The sequence below is a fragment of the Capsicum annuum genome, chromosome 6, assembly GCF_002878395.1.
Source record: "Capsicum annuum cultivar UCD-10X-F1 chromosome 6, UCD10Xv1.1, whole genome shotgun sequence".
NCBI lineage: Eukaryota > Viridiplantae > Streptophyta > Magnoliopsida > Solanales > Solanaceae > Capsicum > Capsicum annuum.
This window is the reverse complement of record NC_061116.1, coordinates 98,753,127-98,769,616: the sequence shown is the minus strand read 5'-3', so window position 1 is coordinate 98,769,616 and position 16,490 is coordinate 98,753,127. Positions and strand designations below refer to the sequence as shown.

The 16,490-nt window shown below is 35.9% G+C and overlaps 1 protein-coding gene across 1 annotated transcript in view; it reads left to right on the top strand.

The window, feature by feature from the left end:
* Positions 1-9,702: 9,702 nt before the first annotated feature.
* The window catches only part of LOC107873225, a 39,199-nt gene continuing 32,411 nt past the window's right edge, over positions 9,703-16,490 (top strand). Inside the window, exons 1-3 of the mRNA XM_016719983.2 lie at positions 9,703-11,326; positions 14,105-14,578; positions 14,680-14,981. Coding sequence (XP_016575469.1) covers positions 9,934-11,326; positions 14,105-14,578; positions 14,680-14,981 — 2,169 coding nt within the window. The 5' untranslated portion in view covers positions 9,703-9,933. The remainder of the gene's footprint in view (positions 11,327-14,104; positions 14,579-14,679; positions 14,982-16,490) is intronic.

The window sequence follows — 16,490 nt, the reverse complement described above, 5'->3', positions numbered from 1 at the left end:
CTACGACTTGAGGGACACGATCAAAACAGACAATGAAAAAACGTCAATAAAATCTTTTTTGAATTTTAATTTGACACTTAACAAAAAAAATAACACCAACAACTACTAAAGGAAAATCTTTTTGATATTGTTTAAATGAAATGCGCAAAACCTCTACCTTTTTTTTGAATTTTCTTTTATAAAAAGTTCTTATTAAGAATTTTTTTTTTAGAAAATTTTGAATTATGAATGCTTACTAAAAAGGCAAATCTTTTGATGTTCTTTTTTTGTTTTTTGACTAATGAATTCAAATGGTAAAAATCTTTTTGAATTTTTATATTATGAAAACAAAAGCGATAAAGAACTCTAAAAACTCTGCAACTCTTTTTTGACTCGCTTTTCTTTCTCTCCTTTTTCTTTTTTTCCCAACCTTTTTTTGCCTACACACTTTCTTTTATTTCTAGCACATGTTTTCCCTAAATCAATCCGTCAAATGACCTTGTTACCCTCAAAGATGCAACAATTGGAACATAGGGATGCTTTCGGGGTGAGTCTTCTACAAGGATCAAGTGGGTCCCGCTAGGTCTCAATATGATGCAGATAAGCATGACCTAAAGACTGACCTAGGCTGAGATCCACTAATAAGATTGTTTGGGGGAGCGTATAGTCGATAGTGGTTGCGAGAGCTTTCTACCCACTCCATATACCTGACGACTCCCCCTCCTAAAATAAGGGAGACTCAACTAGAGGTCGTGTACATACGTGTACTACGAAACTTGTTGTGACAGAAATGACTCGGGTTATGCAAATAATGACAGATATAAAGCAGTAACATATAAGAGATAAACTGTAAACTCGTAGCACGTAGGCACTCAACAATGATAAAATAATAACACAAACGACAATACAAAGAACATCTACACACACATAATGTCAAACTAAGACAATACGACTCAAAATAATAAGCTCGAATTCTAAGAAATCCCCAGCAGAGTCGCCAGAGCTATCACACCCCCTTTTTATCAAAAAGATATATTTTAAGTTTGAAAGGGCTTTTATTATTAAGTGACAAAAGTTGAAAATTTATTTTGAAAAGAATTTTTACAATTAAACTCAGAGTTGCCACTTAACATAAATCTGGTGTGTCAAGTCACCTTTGAAAATCCTTTTTTCAAAATAATTTTTGACTCTTTTAAACTGGTTTGTGAATAGAGATTCTAGCTAAGGAATTTTTTTGATCGAGGGAAAGGTGTTAGGAATTCCTCGGTCCGGTGGTTCGACCATGGTCGCTTGTGAAGTATGTCGGCTAGTCTAACACTATGAAGTGAATAAATCACATAAAACACACAAAACAAATAATCAAACGAACAAAACAAAATAAGTCCAAAAATATAGTGTCCAGTCCGAAATAAAAGATACTGAAATAAACTTGCACTAAACTATACTAGTCCTAAACTATACTTTAGTTGGTGTCTCGGGTCTTGATAGCAAACGTCCTTCGCGTATAAGATACTTCAGGGCATACCCCGATGACTAAGTACAAATGACCTCAAAGCATTCCCCAGCTAAATGAATACATCTACCAATTTCTAGCGACAAAATAAAATAATCTCAAGTACAAACATTCAATCATTCTTCAATTGTCAATTTCTATAATTTGCCAACCCAACTTAGTATTTACCTACCCATTTGACGGCCTGATGTATGACATTATCGGGATCGACACAATCGATGTTCATTCTGATTTAAACAACCAACATTGAATCGACATAAATCAACATTCACTTTTTCCAATTTTTAATCTTCACCCCAATTTCATTTACCTCAAAAGAATTCATGTGATTATCAACCAATTAGCCAATTTAAGTGACCGATTAATCAACATTCATGATCCGAACAACACCAAATCAAACAAAGCAAGATCCATATATTATCAATTCGCTATACAAAATATCAAAAATTTAAAATTACTCGAGAAATGGATGAGAAACAAACCTTAATGTTGCTTTTCAATCAAGTATTATTCACTTAGGCGAGACGAGTCCATGCTGAGAACCTCGAGACAAGCTTTATAAGAAAGCTCGCAAATAAAACAACCCGATCTATCCAACCTGATCCTATTTTCCTTAATTCGAAATAAAATTTCTAAAAGAGAAAGATTCGCATCGGATTTTATAGGAACGGGTCTATTTTGATTATTTTTAGATGGAGAGAGTCGGTCGCCAGAAAACTCAAATAAATAGTGTAAATCGCCATTGTTGACCGCATATTTGGTGGTATTAGTGGAGTCGGGTGTTGAGACACCGGCCAATAGCATTTTTCGGTGGTTTTAAATGGATTTTGTGATGTTTGACGCATTTCAAGCGAAGCCGTTGCCGGAACAGTTGATATGTGAGCATATGCTAACACATTTGAGGCTCTTAACTCTAAATAATTGCAAGGTCTTGAGCAAATTTAGTTATTTTTTATTATTTTATGTTTGATTTTGCAGTTTAAGCTAATATGATAGAGAACCAATATGAAATAAAGCAAAGAAGTTGAAATTTGAAGAAATCTGAAGACAAGTGTGGCTGAAGACATTTATGATAAGTAATCAGCCCTGTGATAAGCTATCAGGTTGGTCGTCATCAGTAGACAGAGAATTGGCCTAAAGTGAAAATAGTGATGACATTTTACGATAAGCCGTCAAGTATCTGATAAGTTGTCAAGAATGTCGTCAAACTAAGGCAGCCAAGCAGAACTGAAACAAAGCCTTAACGATATTTTATGAAAGGTTGTCACGTAGCTGATAGGTTATAAAGTTTTTTGTCAGCCTTAAGCAGGAAAAGCCAAAATTGAAAAAGAAGCTGACCATATTTATGATAAGTCGTCAGCTTTCTGATAAGCTATCAAAAGTATTGTCGGCTAATTCAAAGGATTTCTAATTTTTATTAATTTGTTTTCTTACTTAGGGGAAACTATTTAAAGCTTTGTTTTGGGGTTTTCTAAGCATCATTATTATTATTATTCCGCACAAGATCGACACCTTGAGTTTGGGACAACACATTTTGATATTTTCTCTTTTTACTTCTTGACTTTAACACTACAACTAATTTTGAGAGATTATTATCAGTATTTTGGGATTTTTTCTTTGTGATTTAATCTGTGATTCACTAATTAATCATCTCTGTAAGTTTATCTTTCAAATCATGAATTCAATTATGTGTTTCATTCGTTACATCATGAGTGGCTAAACTCCATTAACCTGAGTTATGGGATCTCCGGTTAGGTCTTGATTAGGTGCTAATTATTCAAGATTCAAAAGGTGGTAGGATTTCTTGATAATTCTAAAGTTTTAATTAGCGTCTGTTAGTTTCAAATAGTAGACACAACTGCTTTGATTTGCTTGAGAAAGAAATCAAATATAGTAGAAAGTGAATTATCAACAAGGACTCGGAAATACTTCGTTCAATAATCAGCGTTGTAACAAGGTTGGTTAACCTGAGGTAAAATCTGGGTGGTAAATAGAAATTTCCTAAGTCCTAGAGGATTAGAGAATTAAACACTTAAGTAGGTCGAGAGACATTTAAGCATAACATCGATAAAGATAGCTTGTTATTCTACCCACCGTGAAAATCTTGAACCACTTTTAGCATCTGTCATGTACCGAAAGCCTTAATGAATATAATTCTGATTATTTTATAAACTCTTGATTTACAAACACCGAAAGTAAAGTGAGAAACAACAACTTGTGAAACCTAAACCCCCCATTTTATCTTTTCGTATCATTTGTTTGAATTTAACTTGTAGCTTTAGTTTCAAACTAGTTTAATCGCCACTCACATTGTTTCATGTGGATTCGACCCCGCCTCCAAAGTTGGGTAAATATATTGACGACGACTTTCTTACACTAAATTGACGTGTAAGTTGAGCGTTATAAAAAATGGCGCTGTTGCCGAGGAATAATTTGGCGTATTGAGTTGGTTTGGAATTTTAGCCTACTTGCTTGAATTTAAACTTGTAAATATTTGTTCTTAGTTTTCTTCGTATCTTGATGATCCATGTCCATATTGTGATAGACCTCATTTTTGGCAAGATTATAGATATGCTCCTCGGAGAGAGATGTGTGCACCATCTCCATCCTACTGGGAGTATGATTGTTCTTTATGTGGTGGTCAAGATGGACATTGGAATGATTGCCCAAATGCCCCCTCCCCTCAGTATGCTAACACAAATTCTAGTTCTTCTTATGATTTTGATAGGTCTTACGGTCAAGAACAGGAAGAATGAAGCACCAGAAAGAGTGGAATTGAAGCTATACTTCAACTAATGTTGGATTGTATGAACACAACGAATGATATCATACGTGATTACATCAAGACATAAGGGAAAATAATAAGGAAAGAAGAATGATAGAGGATATAGATATAGAGGTCAATCATTCAAAGCACTTTTTCACATTATGTTTAGATGAAATCTTGTCTGTAGAATTATTTAACATAATGGATGAGTGTGAAGATGAGAAAAAGAATCCTATATCGATGTTGTACTTGATGTTGAGAAACCCTCAATGATTTTTCAACTGACTGAACCAACCATGAGGGATGATGCTAAGATTGAGGAAATGGTGCTAGAGAAAAAAGAAGAAACCAAGCAAATCTCTTCTGAGGACTCTAACCCAATTCGAGGTGAGGATGGCCAGAAGGATTCAACTCCGAAATTAAGGAAAAGACCTCATTCAAACCATTTTCAACATTGTGCTTGGTGGATGAGATGGAAGTTCGCCTACCCAAGCAACTGAGGTATTTTGAGGAAGAGGAACATAATCTTTATATTATGGAGTTTGGCATTCAAAAAGAGTAAAATGAAACCCCCCACTTGAAGGTCATTAAAGGCAAAATTCAATGTGCATCAAGTGGATTATTGATAATCTCATCAATACCCAATGAGCCTATCCAGAAATTTGATATAAAGTTGGGTAAGTGATTCAAGTCATCAAAGTGGCAAGATAAATAAAGTGTCATTGTATCCGTACATTTTCCCAATATGCCTCGAAGATGTATTGATCAAAAGTTGGGTCGACGTTTTAAATCCTCCAAGCAGAGACATAAATAATTATCAACAAGGTATCTTGATGAAGTCTGAGTAGTCAAGATAACTAAGTCCTGCCACGAAACTAAATTATGCGCTTCTTGGAAGGCAACCCAAGGTATTTTGTTGTTTGACATCAGATCTTCGCACTCGTGGTGCCACAGGTATGTTTCTACCTCTCTCGTTTTGGTTTGATGCATTGGGGACATTGCATGATTTTAAGTTGAGGGTGGGGCAACTTGTGGGTGTTGATGTCCTCCGTGGATTTTTGATGTAGTGCCTCTCTTCCCCGGTGTCTTGTTCCAAGTAGAGCCAAGATGTTTAGGCGTATTATGTTTTGTTTTGTGATGTGTTGTGGTTAACTAGGAGAAATATAAGTAATGAGGTAGTTAACATGTTTTTGTGATTTTTAAGCACCTCTCTAATGGACTACGTATTTAACTATGTGAATTGCATCTGATTATGACCACTGTGCATCTTTGTATGACATTAGTTTTACTGATGCAGTAATCATTGCTAAACAACTGCATGAACTGAATGAGTAGTAGCTTGTGATATACTTGTGTGCCAAGTGCGTGTGAGATCTTACTCAGTTCCCATTGTATGATGAAATCCAAAACTTGCTCAGTTAGTTTTACCTTGGTTGAAGGATAGGGGTTAGGAAAGGATTATAGGCCATTTTGATATTAGCTCATTTTTAGCCTAAATAACCATCCCTATATGTAGAATATCCCTTGATCTTTTCTTTGAGCCTGATTAGCCTATTTCTTTTTGTGACACCTGTCATTTTTCCTGTTTATATCATAATGAACCTGTTTTTGCCCTGGTCCTCCTTGGACACTGTGCACCTTGACTTAGGCAAATGGCCTAAGTTGAGGGTGCTATCATAGGGGTATATGATGTAAAATGAGTAGGAAGAAAGGTAGAGTAAAATAAAAGAATAAAAAGTTAAGTGCGGTAGAAAAGAGCAAGAAAAAGAAAAGTTGTGAAAAAAATGATTGTAGAAAAGACCGCACCCATCCTGAATAAGTGTGATCAAGAAAAGAGAAGAATCGAAAAAGGCTTATGAGTGAAACTCCAAAAAGCTAGTGTAGTGTCAAGGAGGCTTGGTTACTTTAAAATGTCCATGAATATCATAGCAACCCCTAGCCTACATTACAAGCCTAAGAAAAGTCCTAAAGTGATCCTAACTGACCTACCTAAAGATTTGGGTACTGACTATAAGGTCAAGCTTATGACATTTGACATGCAGTGTTTGGAACTTCATTCTGAGAGTGAGACTTGTGATTATCCCTATGCTTATGTATGTGAATTCTGATATGAGTGAAAAAGGGATTTCTTTGTTGTGAGGGCACATTGGGTATGTTGCTAAGTCAATGACTTGTTCAGCTAGTGTGATCTTAGTATGGCATGATTGTTATTGCTGAATTTTTGTCGTACCTCGATGCTTGTGAGTTGCATGATTGTTCTTCAAAACATCAACAGTGAGTTTTAAATTGACTAACCTTGGAGATGGTAAAATTATTCTGAACTAATATGAGTAGTTAGCTGCCAAATTGTACTTTGTATTCTCTTAGTTATGTTTTGGTTGCTTGAGGACAAACAACTGTTTTAAGTTGAGGGGTGTTGATGTGTGAGCATATGCTAACACATTTGAGGCTTTTAACTCTAAATAATTGCAAGGCCTTGAGAAACTTTAGTTATTTTTGATTAGTTTATGTTTGATTTTATAGTTTAAGTTGATGGGATAGAGAACCAACATGAAATGAAGCAAAGAAGTTGAAATTTGAAGAAATCTGAAGACAAGTGTGGATGACGACATTTGTGATAAGTCGTCAGCCCTGTGATAAGCTATCAGCTTGGTCGTCATCAGTAGACAGAGAATTGGCCTAAAGTGGAAGTTGTGACGACATTTTGTGATAAGCCATCAAGGGTATGATAAGTTATCAAGAATGTCGTCAGCCTAGGCAGCCAAGGAGAACTGAACTAAAGCCTTGACGACATTTTGTGATAGACTGTCACGTAGCTGATAGGTTATCAAGTTTGTCATCAGCCTTAAGCAGGAAGAGCCAAAATTGAAGAAGAAGCTGGCGACATTTATGATAAGTCGTCAGCTTCCTGATAAGCTATCACAAATGTCGTCGGCTAATCCGAAGGATTTTTGATTTTTATTATTTTGTTTCCTTATTTAGGGTAAACTATTTAAAGCTTTGTTTTAGGGTTTTCTAAACATCATTATTATTATTCCGCACAAGGACGACACCTTGAGTTTGGGACAACATATTTTGATATTTTCTCTCTTTACTTCTTGACTTTAACAACACAACTAGTTTTGAGAGATTATTAATAATATTTTGGAATTTTTCCTTTCTGATCTAATCATCGATTCACTAGTTATTATTTATCTCTATAAGTTTATCTTTCAAATCATGAATTTAATTATGTGTTTCGTTCGTTAGATCATGAGTGGCTAAACTCCTTTAACCTGAGTTATGAGATCTAGGGTTAGATCTTGATAAGGTGCTAAGTATTCAAGATTCAAAAGGTGATAGGATTTCTTGATAATTCTAAAGTTTTAATTAACATCTGTTGGTTGCAAATAGTAGACATACCTGCTTTGATTTACTTGAGAAAGAAATCAAATATAGTAGGAAGTGAATTATCAATAGGGACTCAGAAATACTTCGTTTAATAATCAGCGCTGTAACAAAGTTGGTTAACCTGAGGTAAAATCTAGGCAGTTAATAGAAATTCCTTAAGTCCGAGAGGATTAGGGAATTAAACACTTAATTAGATTGAGAGACATTTAAGCATAACATCGATAAAGATAGCTTGTTATTCTACCCACCGTGAAAATCTTAAACTACTTTTAGCATCTGTCATGTATCGGAAGCCCTAGTGAACATAATTCTGGTTATTTCATAAACTCTTGATTTACAAACACCGAAAGTAAAGTGAGAAACAACAACTTGTTAAACCTAAAACCCCCATTTTATCTTTTCATATCATTTGTTTGAATTTAACTTGTAGCTTTAGTTTCAAACTAGTTTAATCGCCACTCATATTGTTCCCTGTGGATTCGACCCCGACTCCAAAGTTGGGTAAATATATTGACGAAGACTGCCTTGCACTAAATTGACATGTAAGTTGAGCGTTATCAACAGTAACACGAACACAGGGTTTATGTTTAACCCTCAACCCTCGCTACCCCTTTTCCTATCCATCTCTGATTGTATGTGTCGATCAGTGTATCACGAATGACGTAAGGTGTGGATGTTTTTCCGGTAGGGTACGTGAGAACTCCGGTGAAGTGTGTGTGTGCGTATGAGCAATTTACCTTCTGCCTGTGTATTGTGCGTATCCCTTGCTCTGTGTCTGTTAATGGAAAATATAAGGAGTGAGTGTGTATATGTGTTTTGCGTCTGTGAGGTATGTCTGTATTTATCATTTTTTGTCTTTTTGTTAGTTTGTTAGAAAAGTGGAATAAAACGTGGGGTAAGGGGTAGGGGGTATAGGATAGTGGTTGTTAAGATAAAGTGACGCAACCAAATTTAATTGGGTGGGTGTTAATTTATTGAAAATTTTGTTATTTTTGTTAGGATAAGGTGTCAAAAGTGGTTATCAATTTGTTGTTTTCTTGTGTGAAACTTATCACATGATTGAGGGTGCATGATAAGACAGGGTAAATGGTAAAATTTAATTTTTGGGAGGGACAAAATTACGTGTCTACAGTGAATCTTTACTTAGACTCTGGTTATTTTTGAAAAGATTTTCTTTTAAAATTTTCCTTTTAAATGGTTTTTTAATTTTCGTAAAATTAAGTGGCGACTCTTAAGTTATTTTTTCAAATAAAAATCAAATAGACTTCTTTTATTTTTACCAAGAAGCTATGGAACATTTTTGACTAGTTTCAAAATCCATTACTCTTAACCATTATGTTCCAGCTCTCCCATTACCTCAAACCTAATACTATGTCTCCCACCTCCTCCATGATCTCCCCCTTAATGTCATATTTATGATATTTCCTTTATCTACCTTTATATAATTTTATAAATATATGATGAGAAGTCATATTATGTACACGCTTGAATACTTGAGAAATACTTGACAACCCATTTAATTATTTTCTTTTTCATTAGGGTAATCTCATATTCACATTTTAGCCTATTGCGTTTAATTATTGCTCAGCTGATTGTATTAGAACTTTCATTATGATTTAATTTGTATTTTATGCTTGGACATTTTTGATATTATTTTAAATATTGTGTTTTAGAATTTTGCTCTCAACTTATATTAAAAAGTACATTTAAAAGATTTAACATTATTACTTCTCTTTGTATATAGTTTTTATTTTTTTTCACCATGCAGATATAACATTAATTATAATTATTGACATAACTAATTAGTCAAACTTAAAAAGTCAAATAAAAAAGATAAAAAACAAAATAAATTAAATTTATTTTGATTTGATTTGAATTGCATCATAAAATCAAGAATCTAAATTACAAAATCAAAATGAATAATCGATGTGCATCCTAATTAATTATTTTGAACAAATTCACGGGGCAATATATATTTTCCAAGGAAAACAGCCGCGTAAGCAAGATTCTTATTTAGGCAATTTACAATTTTTAACAAATTAAAAATTGGAACAGACGAATAAATGACAAAAGAAACTTCGTTTGAGACGAGAAGGGTAGTAATCTCTCTTTCTCCCTTCTATTCTATCACCCTCTTCATCACACACAGCTGCATAAACCCCATTTTCCTCTGTCTTTTTTATTTCTGTATTCATCATCCCTCAATAAATAAAAACATATATATAGAGAGAGGAGGAACAAACAACCAAAGTAATTTCACCAAAAATAAGAAAAACAAAGAAACATGAAAAACAGCCGCAATCAGAATCTATCGTCCGCCATCGAAACGGCGGTGTCTTCATCATCAGCTGAGCAATCTCAGCCGGCAGCCGTTGCGCCACCACCTTCCATGATATCATCATCAACTGCCACGTTATCGTCGGAGAAACCAACGGTTCCGGTGGAGGACGTAGCTTCTTCTCGTGACCCTAGCTCCGTCACCGCTGCCGCTGGTGCGGCGGTGTCAGAGTTTGTTACAGTTGAGCGGCGGAGTGCTTACGGCGCCGTTTGCAAATGGGCAATAGCGAGTTTTACCAGAGTTAAAGCGAGGGCGTTATGGAGCAAGTACTTTGAAGTCGGCGGTTTCGATTGTCGTTTGCTAGTTTACCCTAAAGGTGACTCACAGGCATTGCCTGGTTATATCTCTGTATACCTTCAAATTATGGACCCTCGCAATACCACGTCGTCTAAATGGGACTGTTTTGCCAGTTACCGTCTTGCCATTGACAACCCTACTGATTCCTCAAAGTCCATTCATCGTGATTCATGGCATCGATTCTCTTCCAAAAAGAAATCTCATGGCTGGTGTGATTTTACTCCTTCCAATTCCATATTAGACCCTAAATTAGGGTTTCTGTTCAACAATGATTGCATTCTTATCACTGCTGATATACTTATACTTAATGAATCTGTTAGCTTTTCACGTGATAACAATGAATTGCAGTCAAATTCTGTATCGAACGTAGTAGTTACTGGTTCCTCTGGAGATGTTCTGAGTGGCAAATTTACTTGGAAGGTTCATAATTTTAGCTTGTTTAAAGAAATGATAAAGACTCAGAAAATTATGAGCCCTGTTTTTCCCGCGGGGGAATGTAATTTGAGGATTAGTGTGTATCAAAGCGCTGTAAATGGGGTGGAGTATTTGTCTATGTGTTTAGAGAGCAAGGATACGGAGAAGACATTGATTTCAGATAGAAGTTGTTGGTGCTTGTTTAGAATGTCAGTGTTGAATCAGAAGCCGGGTCTGAATCACATGCATCGGGATTCTTATGGAAGGTTTGCTGCTGATAATAAGAGTGGGGATAACACAAGCTTGGGATGGAACGATTATATGAAAATGGTGGATTTTATGGGTCCAGATTCAGGTTTCTTGATAGATGACACTGCTGTTTTTAGCACTTCATTCCATGTTATTAAAGAGCTTAGTAGCTTTTCGAAGAATGGGGGACTGATTGGGCTGAGGAATGGGGGTGGTTCCAGGAAATCTGATGGTCACATGGGAAAGTTTACATGGAGGATTGAGAACTTCACAAGGTTGAAGGATCTTTTAAAGAAAAGGAAGATTACTGGGCTTTGCATAAAGAGCAGGAGGTTTCAGATTGGAAACCGGGATTGTCGTCTGATTGTTTACCCCAGAGGTATTCCTTATGCTGCCTACAGTAATCTCATCACATATGAAAATATGTTTTGGTATGCTCACAGCTGCTTTTATTGCCTTTTTAGTATGGTGTTAGTTGGTCAGGTTTGGTTACCGTACGTATAACGAGTTCCTTCAATATTTTGCTATGGTAAATCTGATATCAAGGTTCCATGGAGATTAGAGAAATGTGTTCATGTATCATGTATGTCCATATCTGATCATGCAAAGTTCTTGCTTCCAGCATAAATGACCCTTCGACTCATAATTTAGTGTCGTTCTGCTTGTTCATACATCCTCAATTACTTCTGCTATTTTGTGATAAGCATGTAAATTCTTAAGAACTATCAATACCTGATGGTCAAAAATATTTTAGTTATGTAGCTTCCTTTTATATCTTCACACACTTAGGCTACATTTGTTTTTATTAAGATTCAGACATTTGAATCTGTATGCACGTATGAATGTTTAAGATGTTGTCTCTAGATCTAAAAACTGAATGATTGATTGAATGATTGACTGGTTGTTTTTCAACATCTGAATGTGCAAATTTATTTATTTATATATATAATAAAGAATGCGATTCAAATAAAAAATTAATTATATACTAAAAAAATATTTAATTTAATACAGCAAAATTATTATTTAATTGAAAAAAATATTCATGTTTGTTATTGATAGTGGAGATGATTTGCATTGGTGGTGATGGTGGTAATGATTGGCGTTAGTGGCTAGTAATGTTGGTGTTGATAGTTGCGATGGTAGATGGTTGGTATTGTAGTGAATGTTATAACGGTGGCGATTCGTAGTGATGATGGTGGTTGTGATGTGAACTTGGTTGATGTTAGTTATTGGAGGTGTTGATTGTGATGGCTGAAAAATGAATGCATGATGTTTGACAATGTATTGGTGATAGTTGGAGACGTAACTTTGATAATGTAGATGGTTGTTAGTAGAGAGAGATTGTAGTGATGGTAGTGGTTGAAGTGATGGTGGAGGTGGCGATACCGATGACAATGATGGTGGTGGTGGCCGAAGAATGTATGGAGGTTGATGATGTGTTAGTGGTAGTTAGCGGTGGTGCTAGTTGTGATAGATGAGTTGATCGGTTGTAGGGATTGATCGGTAGTGGTTGATGATGGTGGCGGTGTTGGAATTGGTGTTAGCATCGTTGGTGGTGCCGGTGAATATAATTAGAAATATGGAGGTAGTAGGTTTTATAACGGTTGACAACAGTGGTTGGTACAATATGGTTGCCAATAGTGGTTGTAATGGTGGCAGTTGATGGTAGTGGTGGCAGTTGATGGTAGTGGTGGTGACCGGTGATTGTGCATAGAGTGGTAGTGAATATTATCCAACACAAGAATACCTCTTAATGATATTAAGGCCTCATTTGTTTGCACTTAATGGAGGTCTGAATCTGAATGATTCAGACTTCAGACCATTAAGTGCATTTGTTTTTTACTAAGGTTTTAACTCTTAATAGATCTGAATAAGACCTATTCAGATCTAGAACTAAGTCTTAATAAGTCTGAAGGGATATTTTGATGTTAGATAATATTCACCACTCTATTCATAATCAGCAGTCACCACCAGTAACCACCTCTGCCACCGTCACCATTATCAACCACCACCAACCGCCTCCACCATCACAACTACCATCGACAAAAAATTATGCTATCAACCACAATTGTCAACCGCTACAACACCTACTATCTCTTTTATTCTAATTATATTCACCGCCATCACTGCCGTCAACAGCACCACAATCAACAGCCACTACCGGCCAATTCCTACTATCAACCAACTCATCTATCACACTTTCGTCGTGGCACGCCCCCCCCCCCAAGCACCCCCGGCTCAGGGGGGACCACTAGCACCACCGCTAACTACCACTAATACATCACAACCTCTGCACATTCTTTGGCCGCCACCATCATTGTCACTAGTAACGCCACCTCTACCACCACTTCAACCAGTATCATTGTTATAAGTTATCTCTACTAACAACCATCTCCACCAACACAACAAATAACATCTCCAACTAGCACCACCACATCGTCAATCATCATGCATTCATGTTTCAACCAACACAATCAACACCTTAAACTAGTAACATCAAGCAACATCACATCACAACCACCACCGCCATCAATCGCCATCATCATATTAGTCACTACAATACAACCATCACAATTATCACCACCAACATTATTAATCACTAACATCAATCATTGTCACCGCAACCACCATTATAAGCCATCTCCACTATCACTAACAAACATAAATATTTTTTTCTCAATCAAATACTAATAATTTTGTTGTATTAAATTACATACTTTCTTAATATATAATTAATTTTTTATTTGAATTGTATTTTTTGTTCTATTATGTATACAAATAATTTTTTTTTACACATTCAGATATTGAAAAACAGTTTTAATCATTCAGTTTTCAGATCTAGAGACAACATCTTAATCATTTAGATGTGCATTCAGATTCAGACGTCTGAATCTTAAAAAAAACACAAATGGAGCCTAAGACTTGATTCCAGATTTGAATGATTAAGACCTGTTCAGACCTAATTAAGAGCTAAAATCTTAGTAAAAAACAAATGCACTTGATGGTCGGAAGTCTGGACTATTCAGATTCAGACCTCCATTAATTGCAAATAAATGAGGCCTTAGCCTTTTCTTCGGAACTAAATGAGCTTAATTGAGATGCTTGTCTGCTGCTTCTATCACATGACTGATGTTGCTACATTTATGTACGGTATCAGGGCAGTCTCAGCCTCCATGTCACCTTTCAGTGTTTCTTGAAGTTACAGATTCTAGGAATAGTAACAGTGATTGGAGTTGTTTTGTGAGCCATCGGTTGTCTGTTGTGAACCAAAAGATGGAGGAGAAGTCCGTCACCAAGGAATCTCAGAACCGATACTCTAAAGCTGCAAAAGACTGGGGTTGGCGTGAATTTGTGACTCTTACTAGTCTCTTTGATCAAGATTCTGGATTTCTCGTTCAGGATACGGTCGTGTTTTCTGCAGAAGTCCTTATCTTGAAGGAGTCATCCATCATTCAAGAATTGATAGTTGAGGATATTGAGCCAGCAAATGCTGGTTCTCAGCTGGACGAAGCTGGTAAAAAGAGTTCGTTTACGTGGAAGGTGGAGAACTTCTTGTCCTTCAAGGAGATAATGGAAACACGGAAAATATTTAGCAAATATTTTCAAGCAGGTGGATGTGAGCTCCGTATTGGTGCGTCATTTACCGTGTAAACCCCTTTGTTTAATTTTTAACATTGTCTGTGTTCCATGGTTTTGACAACTGCTGAACTTGCTTCTTGTTTTACACTGCAGGTGTATATGAATCTTTTGACACTATATGTATATATTTGGAGAGTGATCAGTCTATTGGCAGTGATCCGGAGAAGAATTTTTGGGTTAAATACAGGATGGCTATTCTGAACCAGAAAAGTCATTCTAAAACTGTATGGAAGGAGTCTTCCATTTGCACTAAAACTTGGAATAATTCTGTTCTTCAATTCATGAAGGTCTCCGATATGTTGGAAACAGATGCTGGGTTTCTTGTACGTGATACAGTTGTTTTTGTCTGTGAAATTCTGGATTGCTGCCCTTGGTTTGACTTTGCTGACCTAGAGGTTAGCGATCAGATAACTATTTTTCTTCTGTATAGCCGTTTCTTGTTTGTGAGTTAGGAGGGTAAGAGGAGGTATCCACAATTTCTCTCTCTCTGTCTGCATCTAATCTGTGTTGCCATAAAATTTCAATCACCTTCTTGGTTGTTCCTTTCTTCCACCAAGGGATCTATATTCATGAACAACAATCAGCGGTCGTCTCTTTTATATACTTAGTTAACAGTAAAATATGTGTCTCTATGGTGGAAGTTTTTGAGTCTTTAGCTAGCGTTTGGACATAGATTTGGTTGGGAACTTGAAAAGAAGAGTTTTTGAAAGTTGAAGTATTGTTTGGACTTTGGACATGCATTTTACTCGAAAAAAAGTTGATGTCAAGAAACCAGTTTTTGGAATTTGATTATTTTTCTTTTCAAAAACAGATCAAATTCTTTGAATAAACAATGTTTTCGATTATTATTATTATTTTTTTTTTTTTGAAAAAAAAAGCTTCGAAAATCTGTGGCCAAACAGGAGCTTAATATGCCACAAGGAAATAAGCTACTCATTCTGTTCCCTCTTTATATGAGCTACAGAGAAAAATGCAAATGTTACATTTTTTAGGTGTGGGATATTTGCAGGAAAAAACTCTGAAAATCTCTCATTCTGCCCTTTCATTAGTTCATTATGTGAATGGCAGAGAAGAATTGGAAGTAGACCGTTTAAAAAAAAAGAATAGTTGGAAATAGTGCACCTATGGTATAGGTTATTTTTCATCGAAGGGGAGTGCCTTAGTGGTCAATGAAGTGGGTTGAGAACCATGAGGTCTTACGTTCAAATCCCAGCGGAGACAAATACTAGGTGATTGTTTCGCCTTGGCGACCAAAGTTACCTGGGTCTGTTGCTGGTAGGAGGTGGTAGGTACCCGTGAAATTAGTCGAGGTGCGCGCAAGCTGACTCAGAGACCACAATTATTGGACAAAAGGAAGATATATGATATTTTTCAGCGTACTAATGAATTATAGATGTACACCTGGGTTCGTGTTGAGAATGTCTTAATTTGTGTTAGGATTGAGGTGAGGTTTCAAATTGAATCTTTTTTCTGTTCTCTTTCCTATCTCCCTACAATTATTATTCTTTCTTTTATATTTTCCTCTTTTCGCGTTGTGTTGCATTTCCTTTTAAGGTTTTCAGATTTCCCTCGCAAAAAGTAGATGATGCTTATATTTTTGTATTTAAAATGGGGAAAGAAGATTGAATGTCAAATAACATGCATATATGTCCAATATTCAATTTTAATTTTTGTTGAATATGCTTCAGAGTTGGTGTCCCTCTTTTTTTTTTTTTTTTTTAAAATGATGCTTCAGAATTGGTCTTACCATCACTGGTGCTTGGACCTAAACCTGATTTAGTGGTTTTTCTTTTCCTGATATAACCATTCGGTCAGAGTAATCTAGATTCCTGTTGAATAGAGTGCTCCCTACCATGGGTTCTCTATTCTCAGGGCACAGAATATGGAAGTTCAATGGAGCACAA